The sequence below is a fragment of the Sus scrofa genome, chromosome 9, assembly GCF_000003025.6.
Source record: "Sus scrofa isolate TJ Tabasco breed Duroc chromosome 9, Sscrofa11.1, whole genome shotgun sequence".
Classification (NCBI taxonomy): Eukaryota; Metazoa; Chordata; class Mammalia; order Artiodactyla; family Suidae; genus Sus; species Sus scrofa.
In genome coordinates this window covers 45,868,211-45,886,082 of record NC_010451.4, presented here as the reverse complement: position 1 = coordinate 45,886,082, position 17,872 = coordinate 45,868,211, and the positions used below count along the sequence as shown (strand labels likewise).

Here is a 17,872-nt window from a genome sequence, read left to right as displayed (position 1 = left end):
GGGTTCTTAACCAGCGAGCCAGAATGGGAATGCCCTATACAAATACATTTTACTCTTTTCCCTGAACCCATTAGAGGCAGATTAAATACATCATGGCCTTTTACCCCTAAACATTTTTAGAGTATATTTTGTAAGAACAGAATATTTTCTTACATAAACACAGCATTGTTATTAACTTCATAAATTACATTTTTATAATACTTTTATTTAACCTACCATTCATATGCCAATTTTATCAGCTGACTTAATAATGCCCTTTATAGTAGTATAAGATCTATTATTCTAGGGTAAGGTAAATTGCATTTAAAAGTCTTGTCTTGGGAGTTCCTGTCATGGCACAGCAGAAACGATCCTGACTAGGAACCATGAGGTTGCGGGTTCGATCCCTGGCCTCGCTCCTGGGTTAAGGATCCAGCGTTGCTGAGAGCTGTGGTATAGGTCACAGAGGCGGCTCAGATCTGACATTGCTGTGGTGTAGACCAGCGACTACAGCTCTGATTAGACCCCTAGCCTGGGAACCTTCATATACCGTGGGTGCAGCCCTAAAAGACTAAATAAATAAAGTATCTAGTATGCCACCAGTTACGTATAAAGAAGAGAAAAACAAATTATACCATGTTTTCTTTCATCTATATATAGACTATCCCTCTCATAAGATGCATAAAAAATTATTTAATACCAGTTGCCTATAAAAAGAGAAATTTGCATGGCTGGGTGGGAGGAAGAAGTTTTAGAGTAATATGCCCTTTCAATCTTTTGAATTTTGAACTATATGAATATATAACCTAATTTTAAAAATAAGTAAAATAAAAGGTACTGCTGCTATGGGTAGTTACCAAGAACAATCTATCCATATTCCTCACTAAAACTATTTTTAGCCAGGTGAACTTCAGAGGCTTAAAAAAACTATTCTGGCATCCCACTTTGTTCTGTTCCAACCTCTAAATCTTCCCAGAAAAAAAGGCATGAGTTTCAAGACCACAGAGGAGTGTATCTTAAAAACAATGCATGCTTGGAGTTCCCATTGTGGTGCAGCGGAAACGAATCCAACTAGGAACCATGAGATTGTGGGTTCGATCCCTGGCCTTGCTCAGTGGGTTAAGGATCCGGCATTACCCTGAGCTGTGGTGTAGGTGGCAGACGTGGTTTAGATCTGGAATTGCTGTGGCTCTGGCAGAGGCCAGCAGCAACAGCTCCAATTCAACCCCTAGCCTGGGAACCTCCATGTGCTGCAGGTTCGGCCCTAAAAAGACAAAAAAGACAAAACAAAAAAACAATGCATGTGGGAGTTCCTGTTGTGGCTCAGTGGTTAACAAATCTGACTAGGAACACGAGGTTGCGGGTTTGATCCCTGGCCTGGCTCAGTGGGTTAAGGATCCAGTGTTGCCGTGAGCTGTGGTGTAGGTCACAGACACTGTTTGGACCCCACATTGCTGTGGTTGTGGTGTAGGCTGGCAGCTACAGCTCCGATTAGACCCCTAGCCTGGGAAGCTCCATATGCCACAGGTTCAGCTCTAGAAAAGATAAAAAGACAAAAAGAAAAAATAAACAAACAAAAAACAACAATGCATGCAAGTTCTCATTTACCTTCACAAGCACTTGCTCCAAACACACCCTCACACTATATACAAAAATAAACTCAAAATGGTTTAAAGACTTAAATGTTAAGACATGACACCATAAAACTCCTAGAAGAGAACATAGGCAAAACATTCTGACATAAACCATACAAATGTTTTCTTAGGTCAGTCTCCCAAGGCAATAGAAATAAAAAACAAAAATAGGAGTTCCCATCGTGGCGCAGCGGAAACAAATCCGACTAGGAACCATGAGGTTGTGGCTTGAATTCCCGGCCTTGCTCAGTGGGTTAAGGATGTGGCATTGCTGCGAGCTATGGTGTAGGTCGCAGACATGCTTGGATCCTGTGTTGCTGTGGCTATGGCATAGGCCAGCAGCTGTAGCTCTGATTTGACTCATAGCCTGGGAACCTCCATATGCCACAGGTGTGGCCCTAAGAACGGAAAAAACAACAACAACAACAACAAAAACACAACCTACAGAATGGGAGAATATACTTGCAAATGATGCAACCAGCAAGGACTTAATCTCCAAAATATACAAACAACTCATAAAACTCAACAATCAAAAACCAAACAATCCAACTGAAAAATGGGCAGAAGACCTAAACAGACATTTCTCCAAAGAAGACATACTGATGGACAGAGTAGGCACACAAAAAAATGCTCACCATCACAAATTATTAGAGAAATGCAAATCAAAACTACAATGAGGTACCACCTCACACCAATCAGAATGGCCATCATTAATAAGTCTACAAATAACAAATGTTGGAGAAGGTGTAGAGAAAAGGGAACACTCCTACACTGTTGCTGTGAATGTAAATTGGTACAATCACTGTGGAAAACAGTATGGACAGAACTACCATATGTTCCAGCAATCCCATTCCTGGGCATATATAGAGACAAAAATTTCATGAACATGCACCCCTAAGCTCACTGCAGCACTATTCACAATAGCTAAGACATGGAAACAACCTAAATGTCCACAGACAGATGGCTGAATTAAGATGTGGTATGGGAGTTCCCGTCGTGGCGCAGTGGTTAACGAATCCGACTAGGAACCATGAGGTTGCGGGTTCGGTCCCTGCCCTTGCTCAGTGGGTTAACGATCCGGCGTTGCCGTGAGCTGTGGTGTAGGTTGCAGACGCGGCTCGGATCCCGCGTTGCTGTGGCTCTGGCATAGGCTGGCAGCTACAGCTCTGATTCGACCCCTAGCCTGGGAACCTCCATATGCCGCGGGAGCGGCCCAAGAAATAGCAACAACAACAACAACAACAACAACAAAAAGGCAAAAGACAAAAAAAAAAAAAAAAAAAAAAGATGTGGTATATACACACACAATGGAATACTATTCAGCCATAAAAAATAACAAAATAATGCCATTTGCAGCAACATGGATGGAATTAGAGATTCTCATAATAAGTGAAGTAATAAGTCAGAAAGAGAAAGACAAATACCATATGATAACACATATCTGGAATCTAATATATGGCACAAATGAACTCTCTACTGAAAAGAAACAAACTCATGGACATGGAGAACAGACTCGTAGTTGCCAAAGGGGAGAGGGGACTGGGAGTTTGGAATTAGTAGATGCAAACTACTGCATCTGGAGTGGACAGGCAATGAGATCCTGCCGTGAGCTGTGATGTAGGTTGCAGACGTGGTTCGGATCCCGAGTTGCTGTGGCTCTGGTGTAGGCTGGCAGCTACAGCTCCGATTAGACCCCTAGCCTGGGAACCTCCATATGCCACGGGAGCGGCCCTAGAAAAGACAAAAAAAGAAAAAAAAGAAATTGACACATTATAAATCAACTGTAATGAAAAAAAATTTTTTTAAGATCCCAATAAAAATAAAAAGAAATAAATCTATAAAAGCAAACTGGTTAATAAGCTCTGAAAAAAAAGAGATTATCATATTAATGAAATAAATCAGAAAGATAAATACCATATGATATTACTTATATGTGGAATCTAAAATATAGCACAGGGAGTTCCCCTTGTGGCTCAGAGGTAACAAACCTGACTAGTATCCCTGAGGACACGACTTCGATCCCTGACCTCGATCAGTGGGTTAGGGATCTGGTGTTGCCATGAGCTGTGGTGTAGGTCACAGACATGGTTCGAATCCCACATTGCTGTGGCTGTGGAGTAGGCCAGCAGATATAGCTCCGATTCATCCCCTGACCTGGGAACGTCCATATGCTGAAGGTGAGGCCCTAAAAAGCAAAATAAGTAAGTAAATAATAAAATAAATAAAGTAAGGCACAAATGAACCTATATACAAAAGAGAAACAGACTCACAGACATAGAGTTGTGGTTGCCAACAGGGAGAGGGAAGGGAGTGGGATGGACAGGGAGCTTGGGGTTAGTAGATGCTATTACATTTAGGATAGATAAGCAATTAGGTCCTACTATACAGCACAGGGAGCTATACCCAATCTCCTGGGAGGGACCATGATGGAAGATAATATAAGAAAAGGAATGTATATATATCTATGAATAGGTCACTTTGCTGTATAGCATAAATTGGCACAACAATGTAAATCAACTATACTTTAATAAAAAAGTAAGTTTAAAACAAAAAAAAGTGTTTGCTCCATGCTCAAGAAGCATTTCATTGTTCAAAAGAGTCTCCAATATCTTTTTTTTTTTTCTGTCTTTTTAGGGCAGCACCCACAGCATATGGAAGTTCCCAGGCTAGGGTTGAATTGGAGCTGTGGCTGCCCGCCTATGCTACAGCCACAGCAATGTGGGATCTGAGCTGCACCTGCAACCTACACCACAGCTTGAGACAACGTGGATCCTTAACCCACTGAGCAAGGTCAGAGATCAAACCCACAACCTAATGGTTCCTAGTTGGTTCCTCGTTAACCACTGAGCCACGATGGGAACTCCAGTAGTCGGGTTCTTTTCTGCTGAACCACAATGGGAACTCCTCCAACATCTTATTAAATACTGTCAAGCCCTCTGTCTCACTCAAAGCCACCGCTAGGAAGAGTACAGGAGGTTTAGTGATTTGAGATTTATTCCAGTGTAACCCTGTTCATTTCATGCAGAGAAAAACAAACAAAATACTCCTCTTTTATGCACACCTGATAGAAGTATCCTCCTAGACTCATTTTTCACTTGACCTCAAAATTATCAGTAAGAGTAGAAGGTCTGGGCTTCAAGACTAGAAATCTTAGTCATGAATATGTGCACTTGATAACTACTACTTAAAAATGTTAGCAACTAGTACCACAGTCCTGAGATAAGAGACAAATCAAAGTATTCTATACTGGTCTCAAATACTTAAAAGGCAAAAGATAGTACATTATTTGCTATTAAAGATATTTATATGGTATTACTTATATGTGGAACCTTAAAAAAAAAAATGAACTTATTTACAAAACAGAAATAGACCCACACAGAAAACAAACTTATGGGAGTTCCGGGTAGCTTCATGAGATAACGATCCAACATTGCCACTGCTGTGGCAGAGATTTGATCCCTGGCCTGGGAACTTCTGTATGCCGTGGGTACAGCCAACAAAACAACAAATAAATCAAAACAAAAAATACAAATTTACGGCTACCAAAAGGTAAAGTGTTGGGGTGAGGGATAAATTTGGAAATTAAGATAAACATATACACATTACTGTATATAAAAGAGATAACCAACAAGGACCTACTGTATAGCACAGGGAACTATACTCAATATTTTTTAATAACTTATAAAGGAAAAGAATCTGAAAAAGAATACATATACGTATAAATAAAATCACTGTGCTGTGCACGTGAAACTAACACATTGTAAATCAAGTATACTTAAAAAAAAAAAAGTCTGGAGTTCCCGTCATGGCTCAGTGGCAAACAAACCCAACTAGTATCCATGAGGACGCTGGTTCAATCCCTGGCCTTGCTCCGTGGGTTAAGGATCTGGTGTTGCCATGAGCTGTGTCCCACGTTGCTGTGACTGTGGTGTAGGCCAGCAGCTATAACTCCAATTCTACCCCTAGCCTGGGAACCTCTATATGCCACAGGTGCAGCCCTAAAGACAAAAAAAAAGTCCATTTTAAGAGACAAGTACACACTAGGCATGAAGACAAATTATTTTTGTTAAATTCAGACAACAGAGTTGATAAAATGGTAAATTAAATGGCTAAGAATCCCCAATCACAGTTAAGAGAGGACAAAAAAGAAGACCTCATGTTCATACCTAGAATATACTCTTAAGTTGTTCAAATCTGGAGAAATTAAAAGACACAAAAAGAACTTACAACGCATTGAGATAAAGAAATTTTTTAACACTATGTAGTATTTTTACTTAAAGAGTTACTACTTACCTTTCCATATTAATGGGAGGAGCATGCACTTTGGTTGCATCAGAGGTACGCTTGCCCATATTGGAGGACATGATAGTTTCACCTTCAGATTTCAATTTGTCCACAAAGTTATCTACTTCCTTTCCTTTGGCTCCCAGTTTCAAAGCTTTGCTAGGGCCTGAAGGCCTAAGTGGAAGAACACAAAAATCAGAAAAGACATTCACATGATTTAAAAAATTAAAAACGAATTAATACTCCCTATTACTGAAGCTTTCCCTGAAGTTGTTCTTTAAGAGGAATGTGAGTACCTCGAGGGAAAAACTGAACTTCCTAATGTTGAGTGGACAACTAGACTACTCCCTGCCCAAATTGGGCAATTAATATGTAAGCTTCAAGTACCCAAAAACCAAAGGCATACTTTTATAAGAATTATGATCTGATGAAAAGCTTTCTATGTTCAATTCAGATAAATATACCTGTATACAAACTTTTGTATTTAATTTCAGGTAGTTCAGATTTCCCCCCAAATACATTTATGAACACTAAACTAAAATTACATGTTCCAAGGGTTCCTCTGTGTCTCAGTGTTAAAGACCTGGCGTTGTCACTGCTGTGGCACAGGTTCAATCCTTGGCCTGGAAGCTTCCACTTGCAGCAGGCAAGGCCAAAAAGGAAAAATAAAATGTTCCATGAATAGTTAAATATTTCCTCTTCGGAGTTACCATCATGGCTCAGTGGTAACAACCCAATTAGGATCCACAAGGACACGGGTTCAATCCCTGGCCTTACTCAGGGGGTTAGAGTTAAAGATCCAGCATTGCCGTGAGCTATGGTCTAGGTCGAAGATGTGGCTCGGATCCTGCATTGCTGTGGCTGTGGCGTAGGCCAAAAGCTACAGCTCTGATTGGACCCTTAGCCTGGGAACTTCCATATGCTGGAGGGGGGAGGTTAAAGAGACCAAAAAAAAAAAAAAAAAAAAAAAAAATCCCCTCTTCTCCCAAAATAAGGCAACTTTCATAGGAAATTAAGATCATGATATAATTTGCAAAAGAACTCTCTCACACAAAAGGAAAAATTCCACATTCAGATTTTTTCTTTATCCCCAAATTATGTAGTCAAGATTAATATTACATCTCACTTCATTAAGTCACTCATTATTTACAGTTTGCCTAGAAATCATATCACTCTAAGATACATACATATAGGCTTCATCTTTCATTCTAGTATTGCACACTAGGTAATACACTGGATTATACCTGGCTGGTGCAGGTGCCACTTTTGGTTTATCAGTTTCAATGATGGTCTCTGTGATCATAGCAGCTGTGCTGCTTCCAGATACTGTGGAGCTTCCAAATCCCCCAAATCCTGGTGCTTTTTTGCCCTGTCTTTCTGCATCTCTTCGGGCCTGTTGTAACTCCTTTGCTTTACGCCGCATCTCAGCCTTGGCTTCACGTTCTTGAGTCTATGAAAAGAGACATGGATGTAGCTTTGAGTACAGTGTAGACTAGTGAATAGCAACAGGAAAATCAGGCAGTGAAGTCTAAAATAAAGATATACAAACCCAGCAGTCCCAAAGAAGACCCTACTTACCTCTCTCACTGCTCTGAACACCTTCTCCTCATGAGAATCCATTTCTGTGAAAGTTCTGATCTGTGCCAGGTTAACATTCTCCCGGTATCCGAGGGCAACAATTTCATCAAATGCAAAAATCAAATCAAAACAGTGCTCAGATATTTCATTCTCTTCCAAGGCTCGGCAATATTCAGGAATCTAATCACGGAGAGTGATGAAAAAGACTTAGATTTATCAACTGTTATGTTTTCCAAGTCTTAATCTTTAAAGTACACAAACTTCTAGGAGTCCCTGTTGTAGTGCAGCAGGTTAAGAATCCTCATGGATTAGTATCCATGAGGATGCGAGTTTGATCCCTGGCCTCACTCAGTAGGTTAAGAATCTGGCATTGCCGTGAGCTGTGCTGTAGGCCAACAGCGGCAGCTCCAATTCGAACCGTAGCCTGGAACTTCCACATGGCTTGGGTGCAGCCCTAAAAAAAATTAAAAAATTTAAATTTCAAAACAAAAAAAATTTTTTAAAAATAAAATATACAAACTTCTGGAGCTCCCTTGTGGCTCAGTGGGTTAAGGATCCAGCGTTGTCACTGCTGTAACATGGATTTGATTCTTGGCCCAAGAACTCTACGTGCCGTGGGTGTGGCCAAAAAGAAAAAAAATTTTTAAACTAAAAAACTAAATAGATAAAGTACACAAATTTCAGTAAGCCTGAATCCCTTTATTAGCTCCTTCTACTACTATTTTTTTTGGCTGCAGCACATAGTGGCTTGATGTGGGAATCTCAATTCCCAATCTAGGAACTGAAACTGGGCCGCAGCAGTGAAAAAGTGCCAAATCCCAACCACTAGAACATCAAGGAACTCCCTATCACTCTTTATTTTAAGCAAGACTTTGGATACAGTCTTTGTATATGTGTAGCTACACCAACAAATCTTACCTAAAGAACATTATCTAAAAACATGGCCAAACAAGTATCAGAACCACAAAGGCAGGTTAGAGTAACTGCTAGAGAACTAGGAAACAAAAGGGCAATTCTCATATTCTCCTTTGGAATACTTACAGTCTAAGATACCTAGTAAATGTTTGCTGAATGAATAAAGAACTGTAACTATAAGGTGCTGGGGTCGGGGTTAGGGGCATGGAGCATGCAAACTGATAAGCATCAGCTGCTTTAGGGAAAAAATAATTTCACACAAAAAATTTAAAACCAAAAACTGTAACCCGGTATTAACAGGACTCTTACCACTCTTGAAAAGAGCCTTAGAGTCTCCAGATCTTCTAAGATATTGCTGTTTTTGGTAGTGATCAGTACCATGTACAGTTTCTCCATAGGTTGGTAAACATATCTGACGCTCTCTGTTTCAACAAATGTATGTTGTTTTCCAGTGTTCATGAGCTTTGGAAAAGCTGCTAACAAGCCCTCAATCCGAGTTCGGGTCATCTCTACAAATTGTCGAGAAACAATAGCCTTTCCTGCTTTCGTGCAGACCGCTGCTGCCAACAACACCTGCCAGGAACATATGCATAAATCATTACTAATTATTTCTTTACATTTGTTTTCGCAGCATCTTCAAATCTTCCATAAAATGGCACACTTATTTAGTGATATGACTACTATTAGAATGCTGAATTTCAAACTCTACTTCATTGCTCTTTTAATTATAGTATGTTATTCATAAGGCAAAGATAGAGGAATATTAAGCTGTTATTCCTATTTTTCAATAACATACCTATAAAAAAAACCCTAGTAAATAAATAATTTTTTCTAGGTCTTCATGGACTTAGACTGAGTGCCCTGTTACTCAGAACTGGGTAGACCCATAAAGAGAAGATACTCTATAGAAGATCCTCCATAAAGAACTCAAAGAAGAACAGAGAAATCTACAACCAAAACACCTCTGATCAAGTAGATTCAATGTTTACATGAGGCCCCTGACTCTTCCTGTCATTTTTACTTGGAATATGGAACCAAGCTAGCAAATCTAAATTTATCTTCTGTTCTTTGATTAACCTTCCCATCCCACACTATCTTACCTCCAGACATGTAAACAATCTATAAAATGAAAAACTAAATGACTCAATGTTTCATACAGGTTTTGACACTGAGCAATGATCAAGACCAACAGCCTTTTTTCAGAGACTTTTTTTCAGGTATTTCATTAAACAAAACAAAGCACCAGAGTCCCTGTTGTGGCTCAGTAGTAACGAACGTGACTAGTATTCATAAGAATGCGGGTTCAATCCCTGGCCCTGCTCTCAGTGGGTTAAGGACCTGGTGTTGCAAGAAGCTGTGGTATAGGTCACAGATGTGGCTTGGATCCCGAGTTGCTATGGCTGTGGCGTAGGCTGGCAGGTGCAGCTCTGATTCGACCCCTAGCCTGGGAACTTCCATAAGCCAAAGGTGCGGCCATAAGAAATAAATACACAAATAAATAAATAAATAAAGCACCAAAGAAGAGACCCCAAATGCCATCAGAGAGAAGTCAGAAAATTAAGTACAGTGTTAAAAAAATCTCTTCAGTTCAAGAACTCAAAAGTTGACAAGTACAAGTAACAAAAAGACTATTTACACATTTTGGAAGCCTCACTGCTAGGCTACAACCTCTAAAATATCAACATCCTATTGGTCAGGCTTCTCAGCCTGAAACCTGTCCTCAACAATTAACCACCTTGAAGAAAAAAATGAGTCAATGTGAATAAATATTCTTAAGGTTTTAAAACATCAATATAGTTTTATAATAATTATAGAACACAATGTCCTTTTCCATCAAAAACAGGTCATTAAAATATCTGGGAGATAATTACCATCATGCTTATTTCCAAGCAGCTAGGTAAAAACAATCTATACTGGAAAAGTATTTGATCTATATCTTGCACAAATAATTTCCCTCTAATTTTATTTTTACTGATTTACTGCCGATGAACATGTGGCAAATTTTCTCATGTGAAATCTCAAAAACAAGGCTATCAACGGCTCTATTTCCCAATTAACAACTGCAAGTTTAGAAAGAAGCATATTTAAGGCAGTGATATGATTTTATGTCTCTATCACCTCTACATTGAAATTTACTTTTTTATATATATATATTTTTTTTAATTAATTAATTATTTATTTATTTATTGTCTTTTTGCTGTTTCTTGGGCCGCTCCCGCGGCATATGGAGGGTTCCCAGGCTAGGGGTCTAATCGGAGCTGTAGCCACCAGCCTACACCAGAGCCACAGCAACGTGGGATCCGAGCCGCATCTGCAACCTACACCACAGTTCACGGCAACGCCAGATCATCAACCTACTGAGCAAGGGCAGGGACCGAACCCGCAACCTCATGGTTCCTAGTCGGATTCGTTAACCACTGCGCCACGACGGAACTCCTGAAATTTACTTTAATTATTCCAGCATATGTGGCTGTGGTGTAGGCCGGAGGCCACAGTTTCAATTTGACCCCTAGCCTGGGAACCTCCATATGCCTCGGGCACCGTCCTAAAAAGCAAAAATAAAAAACTAAAATAAAAAAGAAACTAAACACACATACACAAAAAAACTGACCTACAACACTATGTTCCTTCCTGGTGTACAACATAGTTATTCGACATTGCTACACATTTCAAAATGATCACCGTGGGAGTCTCTATTGCAGCTCAGCAGGTTAAGAGCTGACTAGTATCCATGAGGATGTGGGTTTGAACCCTGGCCTCGCTCAGGGGGTTAAGGATCCAGCAGTGCCACAAGCTGTGGCATAGCTCACAGACGCAGCTCAGATTCAACCCCTAGCCGGGGAATTTCCATATGCTGCATGTGTTGCCCTAAAAAGAAAAAAAAAAATCTTACCTTATTCAGACATAAAAATTTTTTCATATAAAAGTCATATAAACTTTCAGTGAGCCAATACAGAGACATACCTGCTTGTGATCCATGAGCTGAAGCAGCAACTACCTTTCCCTTTTTCCAGAAATATGTAGGTGGTGGAATTCCCTTATGGCTCAGTGGATTAAAGATCCAGCATTGTCTCTGCTATGGCTATGGTTACAACTGTGGCACAGATCTGACCCTGGCCCTAGAACTTCTTTTAAAATTAAAAAGCTAAGAGTTCCCACTGTGGCTCAGCAGTTAATGAATCTAATATCCACAAGGACGCAGGTTCGATCCTTGGCCTTGCTCAGTGGGGTAAGGATCTGGCATTGCCATGAGCTATGATGTAGGTCGCAGACATGGCTCGAATTCCATGTTGCTGTTGCTGTGGCTCTGGTGTAGGCTGGCAGCTAGAGCTCCTGTTCAATCCCTAGCCTGGGAACCTCCATGTGCTGTGGGTGTTGCCCTAAAAAGACAAAATGATAAAAATAAAATTGAAAGGCTAAATCTTATTGTACATGAATTATATTTCAATTAAAAGAAAAAGGAATGGAAGTCAAATCCATACATTAAAATAGATTTTTAAGAGTCATATCCAAAAATAGGAGTTCCCTGGTGGCACAAAGGGTTAAGGATCCAGTGTTGTTACTGCTGTGGCTTGGATCGCTGCTATGGCACAGGTTCAATCCTGGGCTCAGGAACTTTTGCATGCCAAGGACGCAGCCAAATTTCTTTTTTTTTCTTTTTTCTTTTTTTTTTTGGTCTTTTTGTATTTTTCAAGGGCCGCACCCACGGCATATGGAGGTTCCCTGGGTAGGGGTCCAACTGGAGCTGGAGCTGCAGGCCTCTACCAGAGCCACAGCAACTCGGAATCTGAGCCACGTCTGTAACCTACACATACCACAGCTCACGGCAAGGCCAGCTCCTTAACCCACTGAGCGAGGCCAGGGATAGAACCCACAGCCTCATGGTTCCTAGTCCGATGCATCAACCACTGAGCCACGAAGTGAACTTCCCCAAATTTTTTTTAAATAAAAAAAATGTCATGTCAACTAATTACAATGTATAAATCTTACTTGAATCATGATTCAACAACTGTTTAACCTCTCAAATTAAAATTTTCTCTTGGAGTTCCCATTGATCATGGCTCAGAAAGAAAAAAGAAATTATTTCTCAATTAAAAATCGTGGAGTTCCCATCATGGCGCAGTGGTTAACGAACCCGACTAGGAACCATGAGGTTGCGGGTTCGATCCCTGCCCTTGCTCAGTGGGTTAAGGATCCGGCATTGCCGTTAGCTGTGGTGTAGGTAGCAGACGCGGCTCGGATCCCGAGTTGCTGTGGCTCTGGCGTAGGCTGGCAGCTACAGCTCCGATTAGACCCCTAGCCTGGGAACCCTCCATATGCCATGGGAGCGGCCGAAGAAATGGCAAAAAGACAAAAAAAAAAAAAAAAAAAAAAAAATCTTACCCATACAACTTTTAATAGTATGTATAAGTAAATTATTAAATATTTTAAGAATACATTTAACTATTTGTGCTACAGTCCTAAAACTCTATATATTCCAAAAAGTTTTCCTTAATATAAATCATTAGGAAAATGAGGAATTCCCTTACATTGTTTTCTCTTTTCCCCCAAAACTATGTGAATTAGAAATAGTGTTCTAGGAGTTCCCTGGTGCCTTAGCGGTTAAGGATTTGTTGTTGTCACTGCTGTGGCTAAGGTTCAATACCTAGCTCAGGAAACTTCATATGCTGCAAGTGCAGCCCCCCCCCCCAAAAAAAGTGTTCTAAATTTGCCAAGAACCAAGTTAACATATCAGGAAAACCGAATGACTATGGATCCTAATTTTTGTTCTATTTATTATCTGCCTGACTTTAAGTTACTTACCTTCTCTTAGCCTCAGTTTTTTTCTCTTATAAAATGGAGCATCATCTATTTCAGGAGCTATTATGAGGGCCAGATGAGTATAATAAAAATGTAAACCAAAGCACTATGTAACTTATACCACATATATTCACAATGTAAAACAGCACATTAAAAATAAAGTTGCCGGAGTTCCCGTCGTGGCGCAGTGGTTAACGAATCCGACTAGGAACCATGAGGTTGCGGGTTCGATCCCTGGCCTTGCTCAGTGGGTTAACGATCCGGCGTTGCCGTGAGCTGTGGTGTAGGTTGCAGACGCGGCTCAGATCCCGAGTTGCTGTGGCTCTGGCATAGGCTGGCAGCTACAGCTCCAATTAGACCCCTAGCCTGGGAAACTCCATATGCCATGGGAGCGGCCCAAGAAATGGCAAAAAGACAAAAAAAGAAATTAAAAAAAAAAAAATAAAGTTGCCAAGAAAGTTATCACTTCAAGTTAATGGATTTTTACCTTCATGGGTTTGGCAATATTTTAATGTTTAAATAATGGACACAGACTCTCTTCCTACAACATTTTATATAAAATTTCAGAGTTCACAGATCCTCTACAGTAGAAATTCTCAAGTGACCCATAATCACTTTATGCAGTGAGAAATATTACAAATAAATGGGGCATATTATAAATTTAATACTTCTAGAGGCCTTCTTCATGGGGCAGAGAGGGGGAGGCTGAGAACCACAGTCCTAAGAATTATGTGGTCCCCTACCTTAGAATTTTCTATGGTTTTAAAGAAATAAAATAAAACACAAGTACATAAAGATACTAAGCACACAATTTAAACACTTGAAGTCAAATGTCTACCTCAAAAAAGGACTACTCAGACCAAACCTTTAGACCTATATAAATATGCTGACTTAATGCAAAGCCCATATCGAATATGCCTAATAATAATAAACCTGTTAGAAACAATGTTTGTAGGTTTCAGAGTAGTTCTTAGGCAGATGGAATTTTTTTTCTTTTTACGGCTATGCCTGGGGCATAATGGAAGTTCCCAGGCTAGGGGCTCAATCAGAGCTGCAGCTGAGGCCTACGCCACAGTCACAGCCACACTGGATCCAAACAGCAATTGCAATCTACACAGCAGCTTGCACCAACGCCAGACCCTTAACTCACTGAGCAAGGCCAAGGATCAAACCACCAATCTCACAGAGACTATGTCGGGTCCTTAACCAGTAAGCCACAATGGCAGCTGGAATTTAAAATGCTTCCAGGGAGTTCCGGTTGTGGCGCAGCAGAAATGAATCTGATTAGGAACCATGAGGTTACGTGTTTGATCCCTTGCCTTGCTCAGTGGGTTAAGGATCCAGAGTTGCTGTGAGCTGTGGTGCAGGTCACAGATTCGGCTCGGATCTGGCATTGCTGTGGCGTAGACCAGCAGCTGTAGCTCTCATTGGCCCCCTAGCCTGGGAACCTCCATATGCCTCGGGTGTGCTCCTAAAAAGCCAAAAAAATTTAAAAGAAATAAATAAAATGCCTCCAGGAGTTCCCACTGTGGCTCAGCAGTAACGAACCCAACTAGTATTCATGAGGACACAGGTTCGATCCCTGGCCTTGCTCAGTGGATTAAATAATCCAGTGTTGCCATAAGCTGTGGTTTAGGTCAGAGACCTGGCTTGGATCCCCTGTTGCTGTGGCTGAACTGTAGGCCTGGGGCTACAGCTCCAATTCGACCCCTAGCCTGGGAACTTCCATATGCCATGGGTGCGGCCCTAAAAAGACAAACATAAAAATAAAAACGAAAGAAAACATAAACGTCTCCATACCATGCAGATAGAGTTTAGGTAAAAATTATCATCATCAAAGGCAACATGAAAGGGAAAAAGAAATTAAAGGCAATCTGTAAACAGAAAGGTGTATGCTATACAGAGGGGCAACTCATCCACTTTGCTGCATTGATGGAGCATGGTCAAAGGGTAATAACAGGTACTGAAAATCTCCATGTTAGCAGTATTATTTTAAGAATTAATAAGATAATTATTTATTGGACACCTACTATACACACTAGATGCTCTCTGGAAACAGCAAGAGGAAATTAGTAAGATTCTTCCCTTAAGAAATCTAGCAAGATCTCAGAGTTCCCATTGTGGATCAGCAGTAACAAGCCCAATTAGTATCCACGAGGATGTGGGTTCAATCCCTGGCATCACAGTGTTGCCATGAGCTACAGCATGTGTCACAGATGCGGCTCAGATCTGGCGTTGTTGTGGCTGTGGCACAGGCTGGCGGCTGTAGCTCCAGTTCAACCCCTAGCCTGGAAACTTTCATAAGCTTCGGGTGCAGCTCTAAAAAGACAAAAAAAAAAAAAAGAAAGAAAGAAAGAAATCCAGCAAGATCTCAAAAGTTCTCACATCTATGAAAAGAAAAAATAACTCATAACTAAATAGTGACAAATGTTCACTAGACTTATTTTGGTGATTATTTCACAATATACATAAATATCAAATCATTATGTTGAAAGTAATACGTTATATGTCTATTATACTTCAAAAAAAAAAAAAAATCCCCCCAAAACAAAAAATCCAGCAGCAGCCTAGTAGGGACACAAACATAAATAACTGTAATACTAGGCAGAACATGTTAAGTAATGTGCTATGGGAATTCAGAGGAGGAAGAGATTACTTTCAGCTCACAAGACCACTGCTGACATGACAGAACAAAAGTATTTAAGTTATGCTTTGATGAATCAGGGGAATTGAGTACATAAAGATGAAGAAACAGCAGTGTAAAACAGTAGGTCCCAAGCAGGAAAACTGAGACTCTCTTTGAGTCATTCCAGTATCCAGATACAAGCAATATAAGGCTCCCAAGGCAGGACCAAAGTGCCCCACACTAAATATGGCTCTTAACCTTGAAACACCCAAGACACCACAATCACAGGGTCCAGGAAGCTGACACAGATTTCTATTCACTGTTATTCAAACATGGCTGGAAAATATGGTCAACTCAAAACAAGATAAATTAAACCTGTTCTAAATTAACATTCATCTTCTCAAATGCCTTGAAATAAACTTCTTTTCACATTAATGTTTACCAATGTCTAAAAATTATTATAGTATACACTAAAAGGTAAGTTAATTGTTCCTAGTGTAATCTGATGTGATTTTCTTTCAGGAAGAATGAATATGCATGATTCTCCATGAAGTTATTTATTTATTTTTTTACATTTTCTTTTTAGACCTAAAAGAAACTTTCAAGAGCCTTTGACTGTTTTATAAATATAAAAACTGAGGACCCAGAAGTCATGCCGATGATCTCATCAGGACTGTTGAAAAAACAAAATAAAATTTCCCATTAGGTTGAAATTTGTCAAACAATTTTTCTCTTAATAATACTTAAAGTAGTTTGAGTATATTATCAATTGTTTTTGGATTGAATAAAAATTCTCTCCTACACAGCTTTAACTACATGGATCAGAAAGTTCCTTGAGGAAGTTCCCTTTGTGGCTCAGCAGTTAATGAAACCAACCAGGATCCATGAAGATGCGGGTTCAATCCCTGGACTCACTCAGTGGCTTAGGGATCCAGCATTGCTGTGAGCTGTGGTGTACGCCAGCAGCTACAGCTCCAATTAGACCTCTAGCATGGGAACTTCCACATGCTGCAGGTGTGCCCCCCCCACCAAAGGAAGTCCCTTAAGTAAAGAAATCTGGAGAATTAGGCTTCTGTTCTGCCTCTGCCATTAATTATCACTTAATCGCTTCTTGAAATATCCCTAAAAGAGACTAATTTATATGAAATCTAAAGTGACTTTAGGAGTCCTCTTGTGGCTCAGAGGGTTAAGGATCTGGTGTTGTCACTGTAGCATCACTGCTGTGGTGTGGGTTCAATCCCTGACCCGGGAACTTCAGCATGCCGTGGGTGCAGCCAAAAAACAAATGAAACAAAAAAACCCAAAAATAAAGTAGGCTGTACATCTTTATAAAGATTTTTTTGTGTTTGTTTTTCTGGCTGTGCTCAGGGCACATAGAAGTTCCTGGGCCAGAGACTGAACCTGCACCATTGCAGTGGCCTGAGATGTTGCAGTGACAGCACCAAATCCTTAACCCGATGTACCACAAGGGAACTCCCATCTTTAAGATTCTATAAGTGTAGCATTTGAAAAATTTACAGCAACAGAAAATGTGCAATACCTCCATTTCACACCCACTGCTCCAGTAGAAACTACTCTGGAGCCATATTTTACATTAATATTAAGCTGCCAAAAGTCAAACTGTTTAAAATCAGTGTGTATAATATACATGTACCAAATAGCTGCATATCCCCTCATCCCCACTAGTGATAGATTCAAGAGTAACACGTAGTAATTCAGCATAAATATGCACAATTCCCTAAAGAAAAAAGTCAAGGGCTTTTCCTTACTTCCAGAATTAACCAGTTACCTTCTCTTTCATAATTCATCATAATGATGACACATATATATAATTCATGACCATATTAAGGCTAGTTTCTACAACTTCAGAGAAAATCATTTTGTCTTTCTCCTTTGCATGAAGTAGTTATAGATAAAATCAAATCCAGGGGAAGATCACAGTAAGATCTAGACCAAATACAAAACCAAAACTTGAAGTTACTCAGTAAGAGATTTAAGCTCATCACAAGTTTCCTTTCTAAAACAAAAAATAAAAACCTGTAAAGAATAAAAATAA

General features: G+C 40.0%; 1 protein-coding gene across 1 annotated transcript in view; it reads right to left on the bottom strand.

The window, feature by feature from the left end:
* ARCN1 (archain 1) overlaps window positions 1–17,872 on the bottom strand; it is a 33,754-nt gene that overhangs the window by 11,443 nt on the left and 4,439 nt on the right. The window contains exons 2-5 of the mRNA XM_003357318.4: window positions 8,700–8,963; window positions 7,476–7,655; window positions 7,142–7,347; window positions 5,907–6,071 (exon numbers count right to left, since the gene is read on the bottom strand). Of these exons, the coding sequence (XP_003357366.1) occupies window positions 5,907–6,071; window positions 7,142–7,347; window positions 7,476–7,655; window positions 8,700–8,963 (815 nt within the window). The remainder of the gene's footprint in view (window positions 1–5,906; window positions 6,072–7,141; window positions 7,348–7,475; window positions 7,656–8,699; window positions 8,964–17,872) is intronic.